At 52.2% G+C, this 18,141-nt stretch overlaps 1 protein-coding gene across 3 annotated transcripts in view; it reads right to left on the bottom strand.

The window, feature by feature from the left end:
- The window catches only part of TMEM63B (transmembrane protein 63B), a 149,233-nt gene that overhangs the window by 17,403 nt on the left and 113,689 nt on the right, over window positions 1-18,141 (bottom strand). For all 3 annotated transcript variants that reach the window (XM_075863520.1, XM_075863519.1, XM_075863521.1), the window contains 4 exons: window positions 6,711-6,748; window positions 6,007-6,149; window positions 3,778-3,829; window positions 2,364-2,472 (listed from right to left, as the gene is read on the bottom strand). In XM_075863520.1, the coding sequence (XP_075719635.1) occupies window positions 2,364-2,472; window positions 3,778-3,829; window positions 6,007-6,149; window positions 6,711-6,748 (342 nt within the window). The remainder of the gene's footprint in view (window positions 1-2,363; window positions 2,473-3,777; window positions 3,830-6,006; window positions 6,150-6,710; window positions 6,749-18,141) is intronic.

Consider the following 18,141-nt stretch of genomic DNA (forward strand, 5'->3'; position numbering starts at 1 on the left):
TGCTGAAAGAGACACACATAGTGCAGCTGCTGAGCTCTCTGCTACTACACAGCATGTAAGATAGACCTCCTAGTAAGAAAAGACTACCACTGTCTAGAGTGAGGCAATAAATCAATTAGCAGCCCCCTCCTCCCCCTCCCCTCTCCATAGACTCCTGTGTGTGAGGCTGGAGACGGATTACTTAGAGATAAGAGGCTGAGTGATGGGAAAGAGGAGGGAAGCAGCTTCATAAGTAGAGAAGGAAGGAGAATCCTTTAATAATACAGGACAGATTTTTATATTCACCTGCACTATTCATTTATCAACATTTGCCTTATAAGTTACGCTTGAAATTACTAAAGGGTAACAAAACGTTTAAAAAACTTCTGACATGTCATAGTGACATTGGTGGAGGTCCGAGCACGGAGACCCCCGCCAATCGCTCAAATGAAGCGGCGGAAGGTCTGGTGTGAGCGCTCAGCGGCTTCGTGTCTGTCCGGCTTTTTCATGGAAAGTCGATGTTTCGGAGAGCGCGGCCCAGACTTTCTACGGAGTCCGTGCTCCAATACATTCATTGCCAGGAAAAAACAAACAGACATGAAGCGGCTGAGCGCTCACACCAGACCTTCTGCCGCTTCGTTTGAGCGATTGGCGGGGGTCTCTGTGCTCGGACCCCCACCAATGTCACTATGACATGTCAGAAGTTTTCCCCAGTTTTCCGCAACTTGATTTTTGACATCAAACACTATGACGTTAACCCCGATGCGCGGTGATTGACCTCAGGGTCTGCTGCATCCGGCACAGGTCGTGTCCCTCGTGTTCCACATCGTGACCCGCTGTGATATTAATGTGCGGCTCCGGGGAAACCGGAAAACCCAAATGAGAAGACGGACGAGACCCAGACAAAGCTATTCAAGCCAACGAAAAGTCTCCGTCTTCACAATTTGTTACCCCCAGCCTGTCCGGGTAAGCCGAGCGCTACTGAATACGACAAGGGGCATCACCTCTGTACGTTGGCAGGGCCAGATCAGCGGCCCAAAGTCATTTAACCCTAGAAATCACACTGTTGATGCCCATCCTTGGCACGGTTCATTCAGCTTTTTGACATTTTTTGACGCGGAAACCACATTGGAAAACGTTCCAAAAAAACGCCGAATATGCCTCCCATTGATTTCAAAAACCGTTTCGTGGGAAAAAGAAGGGACCTGCCCCATCTTCAGGCGTTTACGTCTCTGACCTCCCATTGACATCAATGGGAGGCAGAGAAAGCGTATTTCGCTGCGTTTTTGCCCATCGGCACTCAATGGCCGCAGGTCAAAAACGCCTCACAGACCGTGTCGTGCAAAACCCCTTAAAAAAAAACAGAGCGGATTTTTTTTCAGGCAGAATTTTCTGCCTGCAAAAAACCCTGTGTGAACAGGGCCTTAAAGTGTTTTCACTTCTGTGCAGCGAAGGCCTCGTTCACACCTGCGTTGCGGTCCCGTTCTGACGCTCCGTCTGAGGTTTCCATTTCCATCACCATTGATTTCAATGGTGACGGATCCGGTGCCCGTGGTTTCCGTTTGTCTCTGTGGGGCACCGGACCCATCGTTTTTCCGGATACAATAGCGCAGTCGACTACGGGTTCAGTTTGTGTCTGTTCAGAGTCTCGTTCTGACGGAAACCTCAGACAGGACCGCAACACAGATGTGAACAAAGCCCAAGAAGCCAACCTCAGCATCGGGGGGGAGCGCCGGGGTCCGCAGTCACTGTGGGGGGGGGAGCGCCGGGGTCCGCAGTCACTGTGGGGGGGAGCGCCGGGGTCCGCAGTCACTGTGGGGGGGAGCGCCGGGGTCCGCAGTCACTGTGGGGGGGGGAGCGCCGGGGTCCGCAGTCACTGTGGGGGGGGAGCGCCGGGGTCCGCAGTCACTGTGGGGGGGGAGCGCCGGGGTCCGCAGTCACTGTGGGGGGGGAGCGCCGGGGTCCGCAGTCACTGTGGGGGGGAGCGCCGGGGTCCGCAGTCACTGTGGGGGGGAGCGCCGGGGTCCGCAGTCACTGTGGGGGGGAGCGCCGGGGTCCGCAGTCACTGTGGGGGGAGCGCCGGGGTCCGCAGTCACTGTGGGGGGGGAGAGCGCCGGGGTCCGCAGTCACTGCAGGGAGCGCCGTTATAAGGTCAGCGCTCTATAAATACTTGGCAGCTTATAATGTGTGCGCTCAGGACCCCCCTATGGGAAGTGACAATGTCGGGGTCCCCACCGATTGGGCTGTCTGGATTTGAACCCAATATATAAAGTCTGCCCCCCCTGGAAGTGCAGGGACAACTCCCCCCAGCGAGGGGACACAATCTAGATCACAAAAAGCAAGAGGAGCAGAAGGTGCAACGCGAGGGTGAGGGGCCACATTACCAGGTCGTCCTCCTTGTAGCGCATCTTGGACGTGTGTCGTCTCATGCTGTAAACCGTGAGCAACAGGTACAAGAAAGCGAAGATGGTGTGCAGCCAAAGCAGGTTATTTCTGAGAGAGAGAGAGAAGAGCGTCACGTACCCGCCGGACACAGCGCCCTCGTGTGGCGAGGGCAGGAATCACACAACCACGGGACGGACAGAGTATGAACATACACACGGGGCGCACAGCAGCGAAAGTGTGACCACGAGGACCGGACACAGCGCCCTCATGTGGAGAGGGCAGGAATCACACAACCACGGGACGGACAGAGTATGAACATACACACGGGGCGCACAGCAGCGAAAGTGTGAACACGAGGACCGGACACAGCGCCCTCATGTGGAGAGGGCAGGAATCACACAACCACGGGGCGGACAGAGTATGAACATACACACGGGGCGCACAGCAGCGAAAGTGTGAACACGAGGACCGGACACAGCGCCCTCATGTGGAGAGGGCAGGAATCACACAACCACGGGGCGGACAGAGTATGAACATACACACGGGGCGCACAGCAGCGAAAGTGTGAACACGAGGACCGGACACAGCGCCCTCATGTGGAGAGGGCAGGAATCACACAACCACGGGGCGGACAGAGTATGAACATACACACGGGGCGCACAGCAGCGAAAGTGTGAACACGAGGACCGGACACAGCGCCCTCATGTGGAGAGGGCAGGAATCACACAACCACGGGACGGACAGAGTATGAACATACACACGGGGCGCACAGCAGCGAAAGTGTGACCACGAGGACCGGACACAGCGCCCTCATGTGGAGAGGGCAGGAATCACACAACCACGGGACGGACAGAGTATGAACATACACACGGGGCGCACAGCAGCGAAAGTGTGACCACGAGGACCGGACACAGCGCCCTCATGTGGAGAGGGCAGGAATCACACAACCACGGGACGGACAGAGTATGAACATACACACGGGGCGCACAGCAGCGAAAGTGTGAACACGAGGACCGGACACAGCGCCCTCATGTGGAGAGGGCAGGAATCACACAACCACGGGGCGGACAGAGTATGAACATACACACGGGGCGCACAGCAGCGAAAGTGTGAACACGAGGACCGGACACAGCGCCCTCATGTGGAGAGGGCAGGAATCACACAACCACGGGGCGGACAGAGTATGAACATACACACGGGGCGCACAGCAGCGAAAGTGTGAACACGAGGACCGGACACAGCGCCCTCATGTGGAGAGGGCAGGAATCACACAACCACGGGGCGGACAGAGTATGAACATACACACGGGGCGCACAGCAGCGAAAGTGTGAACACGAGGACCGGACAACACACAAACCAGTGACCGCCGGCGGAGGAAACACGAAACGTACGTGCGACCGAGGACCGTCTCACCTGGAGTTCAGGTTGGCGATCGTCGTCCTCCCAAAACTGTACGCATTGTTTTCTGTCAGGGAAATCAAAGGAGAGAGAGGTCCGGAGTGAAGAAGATTCTCCGAAGATAGGACAGGATCCCCCCGGAATAAGTGGTAGGGCCCAGGTATCCCCACCACCAGGTACAGGACACACTCCGTGCAGTTCTCCCCCCCCCCCCAGTGGACGTGGTATGACCCTGAACCTTCAACTTACAGGACACCCGCTCCTCAGGGGGGACGGGGACACACACACCTGTTCTGTAGGGGGAGGGGGTCACACACACACACACACACACACACACGTTCTGTAGGGGGAGGGGGTCACTCACACACACACACACACACACACACACGTTCTGTAGGGGGAGGGGGTCACACACACACACACACACACACACACACACACACACACACACACACACACACACACACACACACACACACACACACACACACCTGTTCTGTAGGGGGAGGGGGTCACACACACACACACACACACACACCTGTTCTGTAGGGGGAGGGGTCACACACACACACCTGTTCTGTAGGGGGAGGGGTCACACACACACCTGTTCTGTAGGGGGAGGGGTCACACACACACACCTGTTCTGTAGGGGGAGGGGTCACACACACACACCTGTTCTGTAGGGGGAGGGGTCACACACACACACCTGTTCTGTAGGGGGAGGGGTCACACACACACCTGTTCTGTAGGGGGAGGGGTCACACACACACCTGTTCTGTAGGGGGAGGGGTCACACACACACCTGTTCTGTAGGGGGAGGGGTCACACACACCTGTTCTGTAGGGGGAGGGGTCACACACACACCTGTTCTGTAGGGGGAGGGGTCACACACACACCTGTTCTGTAGGGGGAGGGGTCACACACACACCTGTTCTGTAGGGGGAGGGGTCACACACACCTGTTCTGTAGGGGGAGGGGTCACACACACCTGTTCTGTAGGGGGAGGGGTCACACACACCTGTTCTGTAGGGGGAGGGGTCACACACACCTGTTCTGTAGGGGGAGTGGTCACACACACCTGTTCTGTAGGGGGAAGGGTCACACACACCTGTTCTGTAGGGGGAAGGGTCACACACCTGTTCTGTAGGGGGAAGGGTCACACACCTGTTCTGTAGGGGGAAGGGTCACTCACACACACACCTGTAGGGGGGGTGTCACACACCTGTTCTGTAGGGGGGGGGGTCACACACACACACACACACACACACACACACACACACACACACACACACACACACGTGGTCTGTAGGGGGGGGGGGGGGGGGGTCACACACACACACACCTGTTCTGTAGGGGGGGGGGTCCACACACACACACACACACGCGCACGTGGGTCTGTAGGGGAGGGGGGTCACACACACACACCTGGTCTGTAGGGGGAGGGGGGTCACACACACCTGGTCTGTAGGGAGAGGGGGTCACACACACCTGGTCTGTAGGGAGAGGGGGGTCACACACACCTGGTCTGTAGGGAGAGGGGGGTCACACACACACACACACACACACACCACACACACACCTGTTCTGTAGGGGGAGGGGGGTCACACACCTGGTCTGTAGGGGGAGGGGGGTCACACACCTGGTCCTGTAGGGGGAGGGGGGTCACACACCTGGTCTGTAGGGGGAGGGGGGGGGGGTCACACACAGACCTGTTCTGTAGGGGGAGGGGGGGTCATAGACCTGTTCTGTAGGGGGAGGGGGGGGTCACAGACCTGTGTCTGTAGGGGGAGGGGGGTCACACACCTGTTCTGTAGGGGGAGGGGGGGTCACACACCTGTTCTGTAGGGGGAGGGGGGTCACACACCTGTTCTGTAGGGGAGGGGGGTCACACCACCTGTTCTGTAGGGGGAGGGGGGTCACACACCTGTTCTGTAGGGGGAGGGGGTCACACACCTGTTCTGTAGGGGGAGGGGGGTCACACACCTGTTCTGTAGGGGGAGGGGGGTCACACCCTGTTCTGTAGGGGGAGGGGGGTCACACACCTGTTCTGTAGGGGGAGGGGGGGTCACACACCTGGTCTGTAGGGGGGGGGGTCACACACACACACACACCTGTTCTGTAGGGGAGGGGTCACACACACCTGTTCTGTAGGGGGGGGGTCACACACCTGTTCCTAGTAGTAAGCACAGCGGACGCACCACCCCGGGGAGCAGGTGTACTATCCCCTATATATAAAGTCCTCACCCAGAAGGTCTCCGGAGAAGTTGACAGGGAGGACGATGCCGACAGATAAGACTCCGACCACCACCAGGAGGCCGATGATGTGGCGCTGGAAGGACAGGTAATGGACGGCATCAGCGCCGCACTTCTCCCGAATCTCATCATCCCTGGTGGGAAACACGAGGCACCCAAATAAACACCTCATAATGGCTCCCATTACCCCCAGCGTTCTGTGCACAGTAGGGACTACTACCCCTATCCTACACCCCTCCCCCCAAAAAAGACCACCACAAAGCTGGATATAGCCGTCACTCAGCTTTCTTACACTCCTGAAGGGCAGGTCATCTGGAAGCAGCCGGACTCCCCTCTAGAGAAGCTGCGGACAGACCTTCAAGGGTTTTTCCACTTTGGACATTCATGGCGTTTCCCCGGTCCCTGACCTATCGGGGAGCGAAGGACGGCGAATAACTCCCATAATCCTCAGCGGGAAGAGCCCCGCATAGGAGTGGCCCCCTCTCCTCCTGTACGCAGCACCCCGGCCTGCAAAACCCTGGGGTCAAGGGCCCCCCATTCTCCAGAGGGTTTCAAGAGGGTGGGACCCCAATTATCAGATCTGCCCCAGTGATGGTCACCCGGGTGAGGAGCGTGAGCCCGGCCGCCCCTCCCCCGGTATCCGCTGCGTCGTCTCGGAGGGACCTTCATATTAGGGGATTACAGGGAGAACTCACTTAATCCTGAAGATCGCCGTCAGCCAGGAGCAGAATCCCTGCGGAGGATTACAAGAACGGGGTCACTACACCCAACATGTATATATATATACACAGACACACACAGACAGACACACACACAGACAGCACCGCAACACCCGCAACATGTATATATACACAGACACACACAGACAAACACAGCACCGCAACATGTATATATACACACAGACACACAGCACCGCAACATGTATATATACACACAGACACACAGCACCGCAACATGTATATATACACACACACACACGCACCGCAACACCCGCAACATGTATACATACACACACACAGACCCGCAACATGTATACATACACACAGACACACAGCACCGCAACATGTATATATACACACACACACACGCACCGCAACACCCGCACATGTATACATACACACACACACACACACACACACACTCACACAGACAGCACCGCAACATGTATATATAGATATATATATATACACACACACACACACACACACACAGACAGCACCGCAACACGTATACACACACACACACACACACAGCACCGCAACATGTATATATAGATATATATATATATATACACACACACACACGCACCGCAACACCCGCAACATGTATACATACACACACACACACACACACAGCACCGCAACATGTATATATAGATATATATATATATATACACACACACACACACACACACAGACAGCACCGCAACACGTATACACACACACACACACACACACAGCACCGCAACATGTATATATAGATATATATATATATATATACACACACACACACGCACCGCAACACCCGCAACATGTATACATACACACACAGCACCGCACATGTATATATAGATATATATATATACACACACACACACACACACACACACACACACACAGACAGCACCGCAACACGTATATACACACACACACACACACAGCACCGCAACATGTATATATAGATATATATATATATATACACACCACACACACGCACCGCAACACCCGCAACATGTATACATACACACACACACACACACACACAGCACCGCAACATGTATATATAGATATATATATATATATACACACACACACACACGCACCGCAACACCCGCAACATGTATACATACACACACTCACACAGACAGCACCGCAACATGTATATATAGATATATATATATATATATATACACACACACACACACACACACACAGACAGCACCGCAACACGTATACACACAGACACACAGACACACACACACACACACACACACACAGCACCGCAACACCCGCAACATGTATACATACACACAGACAGAGACAGACACACAGAAACACAGCACCGTCACACCCGCAACATGTATATACACACACAGCACCGTCACTACACCCGCAACATGTATATACACAGCACCGCCACTACACCCGCAACATGTATATACACACAGCACCGTCACACCCGCAACATGTATATACACACACAGCACCGTCACTACACCCGCAACATGTATATACACACACAGCACCGCCACTACACCCGCAACATGTATATATACACAGCACCGCCACTACACCCGCAACATGTATATACACACAGCAGCGCCACTACACCCGCAACATGTATATATACACAGCACAGTCACTACACCCGCAACATGTATACACACAGCACCGCCACTACACCCGCAACATGTATATACACACAGCACCGCCACTACACCCGCAACATGTATATATACACTCAGCACCGCCACTACACCCGCAACATGTATATATACACTCAGCACCGCCACTACACCCGCAACATGTATATACACACAGCACCGCCACTACACCCGCAACATGTATATATACACAGCACAGTCACTACACCCGCAACATGTATATACACACACAGCACCGCCACTACACCCGCAACATGTATATACACAGCACCGCCACTACACCCGCAACATGTATATATACACAGCACCGCCACTACACCCGCAACATGTATATATACACAGCACCGCCACTACACCCGCAACATGTATATACACACACAGCACCGCCACTACACCCGCAACATGTATATACACACACAGCACCGCCACTACACCCGCAACATGTATATACACAGCACCGACACTACACCCGCAACATGTATATATACACAGCACCGACACTACACCCGCAACATGTATATATACACACAGCACCGTCACTACACCCGCAACATGTATATACACAGCACCGTCACTACACCCGCAACATGTATATACACAGCACCGCCACTACACCCGCAACATGTATATACACACAGCACCGCCACTACACCCGCAACATGTATATACACACAGCACCGTCACTACACCCGCAACATGTATATACACAGCACCGCCACTACACCCGCAACATGTATATACACAGCACCGTCACTACACCCGCAACACGTATATACACACAGCACCGCCACTACACCCGCAACATGTATATACACACAGCCACCGCCACTACACCCGCAACATGTATATATACACAGCACCGCCACTACACCCGCAACATGTATATACACACAGCACCGCCACTACACCCGCAACATGTATATACACACACACACAGCACCGTCACTACACCCGCAACATGTATATACACACACACAGCACCGCCACTACACCCGCAACATGTATATACACACAGCACCGTCACTACACCCGCAACATGTATATACACACAGCACCGCCACTACACCCGCAACATGTATATACACACAGCACCGTCACTACACCCGCAACATGTATATACACACAGCACCGTCACTACACCCGCAACATGTATATACACACACAGCACCGTCACTACACCCGCAACATGTATATACACACAGCACCGCCACTACACCCGCAACATGTATATACACACAGCACCGTCACTACACCCGCAACATGTATATATACACAGCACCGCCACTACACCCGCAACATGTATATATACACACAGCACCGTCACTACACCCGCAACATGTATACACACAGCACCGTCACTACACCCGCAACATGTATATATACACACAGCACCGTCACTACACCCGCAACATGTATATACACACAGCACCGCCACTACACCCGCAACATGTATATACACAGCACCGCCACTACACCCGCAACATGTATATATACACAGCACCGCCGCAACATGTATATACACAGCACCGCCACTACACCCGCAACATGTATATACACACAGCACCGTCACTACACCCGCAACATGTATATACACAGCACCGCCACTACACCCGCAACATGTATACACACAGCACCGCCACTACACCCGCAACATGTATATACACAGCACCGTCACTACACCCGCAACATGTATATACACACAGCACCGCCACTACACCCGCAACATGTATATACACAGCACCGTCACTACACCCGCAACATGTATATACACACAGCACCGTCACTACACCCGCAACATGTATATACACACAGCACCGTCACTACACCCGCAACATGTATATTATACACAGCACCGCCACTACACCCGCAACATGTATATACACACAGCACCGCCACTACACCCGCAACATGTATATACACAGCACCGTCACTACACCCGCAACATGTATATACACAGCACCGTCACTACACCCGCAACATGTATATACACACAGCACCGTCACTACACCCGCAACATGTATATACACACAGCACCGCCACTACACCCGCAACATGTATATACACACAGCACCGCCACTACACCCGCAACATGTATATATACACACAGCACGCCACTACACCCGCAACATGTATATACACACACAGCACCGCCACTACACACGCATCATGTATATACACACACAGCACCGTCACTACACCCGCAACATGTATATACACAGCACCGCCACTACACCCGCAACATGTATATATACACAGCACCGCCACTACACCCGCAACATGTATATACACACACAGCACCGCCACTACACCCGCAACATGTATATACACAGCACCGTCACTACACCCGCAACATGTATATATACACAGCACCGCCACTACACCCGCAACATGTATATATACACACAGCACCGCCACTACACCCGCAACATGTATATACACAGCACCGTCACTACACCCGCAACATGTATATACACACAGCACCGTCACTACACCCGCAACATGTATATATACACAGCACCGCCACTACACCCGCAACATGTATATACACAGCACCGTCACTACACCCGCAACATGTATATACACACAGCACCGCCACTACACCCGCAACATGTATATACACACAGCACCGTCACTACACCCGCAACATGTATATACACACAGCACCGTCACTACACCCGCAACATGTATATACACACAGCACCGTCACTACACCCGCAACATGTATATACACAGCACCGCCACTACACCCGCAACATGTATATACACACAGCACCGCCACTACACCCGCAACATGTATATACACACAGCACCGTCACTACACCCGCAACATGTATATACACAGCACCGCCACTACACCCGCAACATGTATATACACACAGCACCGCCACTACACCCGCAACATGTATATATACACACAGCACCGTCACTACACCCGCAACATGTATATATACACACAGCACCGCCACTACACCCGCAACATGTATATACACACACAGCACCGTCACTACACCCGCAACATGTATATACACACACAGCACCGCCACTACACCCGCAACATGTATATACACACAGCACCGTCACTACACCCGCAACATGTATATATACACACAGCACCGCCACTACACCCGCAACATGTATATACACACACAGCACCGCCACTACACCCGCAACATGTATATATACACACAGCACCGTCACTACACCCGCAACATGTATATACACACAGCACCGTCACTACACCCGCAACATGTATATACACACACAGCACCGTCACTACACCCGCAACATGTATATACACACAGCACCGCCACTACACCCGCAACATGTATATACACACACAGCACCGCCACTACACCCGCAACATGTATATACACACACAGCACCGCCACTACACCCGCAACATGTATATACACACAGCACCGTCACTACACCCGCAACATGTATATACACAGCACCGCCACTACACCCGCAACATTTATATACACACACACAGCACCGCCACTACACCCGCAACATGTATATACACACAGCACCGCCACTACACCCGCAACATGTATATATACACACAGCACCGTCACTACACCCGCAACATGTATATACACAGCACCGCCACTACACCCGCAACATTTATATACACACACACAGCACCGCCACTACACCCGCAACATGTATATACACACAGCACCGCCACTACACCCGCAACATGTATATATACACACAGCACCGCCACTACACCCGCAACATGTATATACACACAGCACCGCCACTACACCCGCAACATGTATATACACACAGCACCGCCACTACACCCGCAACATGTATATATACACAGCACCGCCACTACACCCGCAACATGTATATACACACAGCACCGTCACTACACCCGCAACATGTATATACACACATCACCGTCACTACACCCGCAACATGTATATACACAGCACCGCCACTACACCCGCAACATGTATATACACAGCACCGCCACTACACCCGCAACATGTATATACACACAGCACCGTCACTACACCCGCAACATGTATATACACACAGCACCGCCACTACACCCGCAACATGTATATACACACAGCACCGTCACTACACCCGCAACATGTATATACACACAGCACCGTCACTACACCCGCAACATGTATATACACAGCACCGCCACTACACACGCATCATGTATATACACACACAGCACCGTCACTACACCCGCAACATGTATATACACAGCACCGCCACTACACCCGCAACATGTATATACACAGCACCGCCACTACACCCGCAACATTTATATACACACACACAGCACCGCCACTACACCCGCAACATGTATATACACACAGCACCGCCACTACACCCGCAACATGTATATATACACACAGCACCGTCACTACACCCGCAACATGTATATATACACAGCACCGCCACTACACCCGCAACATGTATATACACACAGCACCGCCACTACACCCGCAACATGTATATATACACACAGCACCGCCACTACACCCGCAACATGTATATACACACAGCACCGCCACTACACCCGCAACATGTATATATACACAGCACCGCCACTACACCCGCAACATGTATATACACAGCACCGCCACTACACCCGCAACATGTATATACACACAGCACCGCCACTACACCCGCAACATGTATATACACACAGCACCGTCACTACACCCGCAACATGTATATATACACAGCACCGCCACTACACCCGCAACATGTATATATACACAGCACCGCCACTACACCCGCAACATGTATATACACAGCACCGCCACTACACCCGCAACATGTATATATACACACAGCACCGCCACTACACCCGCAACATGTATATACACACAGCACCGCCACTACACCCGCAACATGTATATATACACAGCACCGCCACTACACCCGCAACATGTATATATACACAGCACCGCCACTACACCCGCAACATGTATATACACACAGCACCGCCACTACACCCGCAACATGTATATATACACACAGCACCGCCACTACACCCGCAACATGTATATACACAGCACCGCCACTACACCCGCAACATGTATATACACACAGCACCGCCACTACACCCGCAACATGTATATACACACAGCACCGTCACTACACCCGCAACATGTATATACACACAGCACCGCCACTACACCCGCAACATGTATATACACACAGCACCGTCACTACACCCGCAACATGTATATACACACAGCACCGCCACTACACCCGCAACATGTATATACACACAGCACCGCCACTACACCCGCAACATGTATATACACACACAGCACCGCCACTACACCCGCAACATGTATATACACACAGCACCGCCACTACACCCGCAACATGTATATATACACAGCACCGCCACTACACCCGCAACATGTATATACACACAGCACCGCCACTACACCCGCAACATGTATATACACACAGCAGTCACTACACCGGCAACATGTATATACACAGCACCGCCACTACACCCGCAACATGTATATACACACACAGCACCGCCACTACACCCGCAACATGTATATACACACAGCACCGCCACTACACCCGCAACATGTATATACACACAGCACCGTCACTACACCCGCAACATGTATATACACACAGCACCGTCACTACACCCGCAACATGTATATACACACAGCACCGCCACTACACCCGCAACATGTATATACACACAGCACCGCCACTACACCCGCAACATGTATATACACACAGCACCGCCACTACACCCGCACATGTATATACACACAGCACCGTCACTACACCCGCAACATGTATATACACAGCACCGCCACTACACCCGCAACATGTATATACACACAGCACCGCCACTACACCCGCAACATGTATATATACACAGCACCGCCACTACACCCGCAACATGTATATACACAGCACCGTCACTACACCCGCAACATGTATATACACACAGCACCGCCACTACACCCGCAACATGTATATACACACAGCACCGCCACTACACCCGCAACATGTATACACACAGCACCGCCACTACACCCGCAACATGTATATACACAGCACCGTCACTACACCCGCAACATGTATATACACACAGCACCGCCACTACACCCGCAACATGTATATACACAGCACCGTCACTACACCCGCAACATGTATATACACAGCACCGCCACTACACCCGCAACATGTATATACACACAGCACCGCCACTACACCCGCAACATGTATATACACAGCACCGCCACTACACCCGCAACATGTATATACACACAGCACCGCCACTACACCCGCAACATGTATATACACACACAGCACCGCCACTACACCCGCAACATGTATATATACACAGCACCGCCACTACACCCGCAACATGTATATACACAGCACCGCCACTACACCCGCAACATGTATATACACACACAGCACCGTCACTACACCCGCAACATGTATATACACAGCACCGTCACTACACCCGCAACATGTATATACACACAGCACCGTCACTACACCCGCAACATGTATATACACACAGCACCGCCACTACACCCGCAACATGTATATACACACAGCACCGCCACTACACCCGCAACATGTATATATACACACAGCACCGCCACTACACCCGCAACATGTATATACACACACAGCACCGCCACTACACACGCATCATGTATATACACACACAGCACCGTCACTACACCCGCAACATGTATATACACAGCACCGCCACTACACCCGCAACATGTATATATACACAGCACCGCCACTACACCCGCAACATGTATATACACACACAGCACCGCCACTACACCCGCAACATGTATATATACACAGCACCGTCACTACACCCGCAACATGTATATATACACAGCACCGTCACTACACCCGCAACATGTATATACACACAGCACCGCCACTACACCCGCAACATGTATATATACAGCACCGCCACTACACCCGCAACATGTATATATACACACAGCACCGCCACTACACCCGCAACATGTACACACACACAGCACCGACACTACACCCGCAACATGTATATACACAGCACCGTCACTACACCCGCAACATGTATATACACACACAGCACCGCCACTACACCCGCAACATGTATATACACACAGCACCGCCACTACACCCGCAACATGTATATATACACACAGCACCGTCACTACACCCGCAACATGTATATATACACACAGCACCGTCACTACACCCGCAACATGTATATACACACAGCACCGTCACTACACCCGCAACATGTATACACACAGCACCGTCACTACACCCGCAGCATGTATATACACACAGCACCGCCACTACACCCGCAACATGTATATACACACAGCACCGCCACTACACCCGCAACATGTATATACACACAGCACCGTCACTACACCCGCAACATGTATATACACACAGCACCGTCACTACACCCGCAACATGTATATACACACAGCACCGCCACTACACCCGCAACATGTATATACACACAGCACCGCCACTACACCCGCAACATGTATATACACACAGCACCGCCACTACACCCGCAACATGTATATATACACAGCACCGCCACTACACCCGCAACATGTATATACACACAGCACCGTCACTACACCCGCAACATGTATATACACACACAGCACCGTCACTACACCCGCAACATGTATATATACACAGCACCGCCACTACACCCGCAACATGTATATATACACACAGCACCGTCACTACACCCGCAACATGTATATACACACACAGCCACTACACCCGCAACATGTATATACACACAGCAGTCACTACACCGGCAACATGTATATACACACACAGCACCGTCACTACACCCGCAACATGTATATATACACAGCACCGTCACTACACCCGCAACATGTATATACACACAGCACCGCCACTACACCCGCAACATGTATATACACACAGCACCGTCACTACACCCGCAACATGTATATATACACAGCACCGTCACTACACCCGCAACATGTATATACACACAGCACCGCCACTACACCCGCAACATGTATATACACACAGCACCGTCACTACACCCGCAACATGTATATATACACAGCACCGTCACTACACCCGCAACATGTATATACACACAGCACCGCCACTACACCCGCAACATGTATATACACACACAGCACCGCCACTACACCCGCAACATGTATATACACACAGCACCGCCACTACACCCGCAACATGTATATACACACAGCACCGTCACTACACCCGCAACATGTATATACACACAGCACCGCCACTACACCCGCAACATGTATATACACACAGCACCGCCACTACACCCGCAACATGTATATACACACAGCACCGCCACTACACCCGCAACATGTATATACACAGCACCGTCACTACACCCGCAACATGTATATACACACACAGCACCGCCACTACACCCGCAACATGTATATACACACAGCACCGCCACTACACCCGCAACATGTATATACACACAGCACCGCCACTACACCCGCAACATGTATATACACACAGCACCGTCACTACACCCGCAACATGTATATACACACAGCACCGTCACTACACCCGCAACATGTATATATACACACAGCACCGTCTCTACACCCGCAACATGTATATACACACAGCACCGTCACTACACCCGCAACATGTATATATACACACAGCACCGTCACTACACCCGCAACATGTATATATACACACAGCACCGCCACTACACCCGCAACATGTATATATACACACACAGCACCGTCACTACACCCGCAACATGTATATATACACACACAGCACCGTCACTACACCCGCAACATGTATATACACACACAGCACCGTCACTACACCCGCAACATGTATATACACACAGCACCGCCACTACACCCGCAACATGTATATACACACAGCACCGTCACTACACCCGCAACATGTATATACACACAGCACCGTCACTACACCCGCAACATGTATATACACACAGCACCGTCACTACACCCGCAACATGTATATACACACAGCACCGCCACTACACCCGCAACATGTATATACACACACAGCACCGTCACTACACCCGCAACATGTATATACACAGCACCGCCACTACACCCGCAACATGTATATATACACAGCACCGCCACTACACCCGCAACATGTATATATACACACAGCACCGCCACTACACCCGCAACATGTATATACACACAGCACCGCCACTACACCCGCAACATGTATATACACAGCACCGCCACTACACCCGCAACATGTATATACACAGCACCGCCACTACACCCGCAACATGTATATATACACACAGCACCGCCACTACACCCGCAACATGTATATACACACAGCACCGCCACTACACCCGCAACATGTATACACACAGCACCGTCACTACACCCGCAACATGTATATACACAGCACCGCCACTACACCCGCAACATGTATATACACACAGCACCGCCACTACACCCGCAACATGTATACACACAGCACCGCCACTACACCCGCAACATGTATACACACAGCACCGCCACTACACCCGCAACATGTATATACACACACAGCACCGACACTACACCCGCAACATGTATATACACACACAGCACCGTCACTACACCCGCAACATGTATATATACACAGCACCGCCACTACACCCGCAACATGTATATACACAGCACCGCCACTACACCCGCAACATG

This window comes from Rhinoderma darwinii, chromosome 4 (assembly GCF_050947455.1).
Source record: "Rhinoderma darwinii isolate aRhiDar2 chromosome 4, aRhiDar2.hap1, whole genome shotgun sequence".
Lineage (NCBI taxonomy): Eukaryota > Metazoa > Chordata > Amphibia > Anura > Rhinodermatidae > Rhinoderma > Rhinoderma darwinii.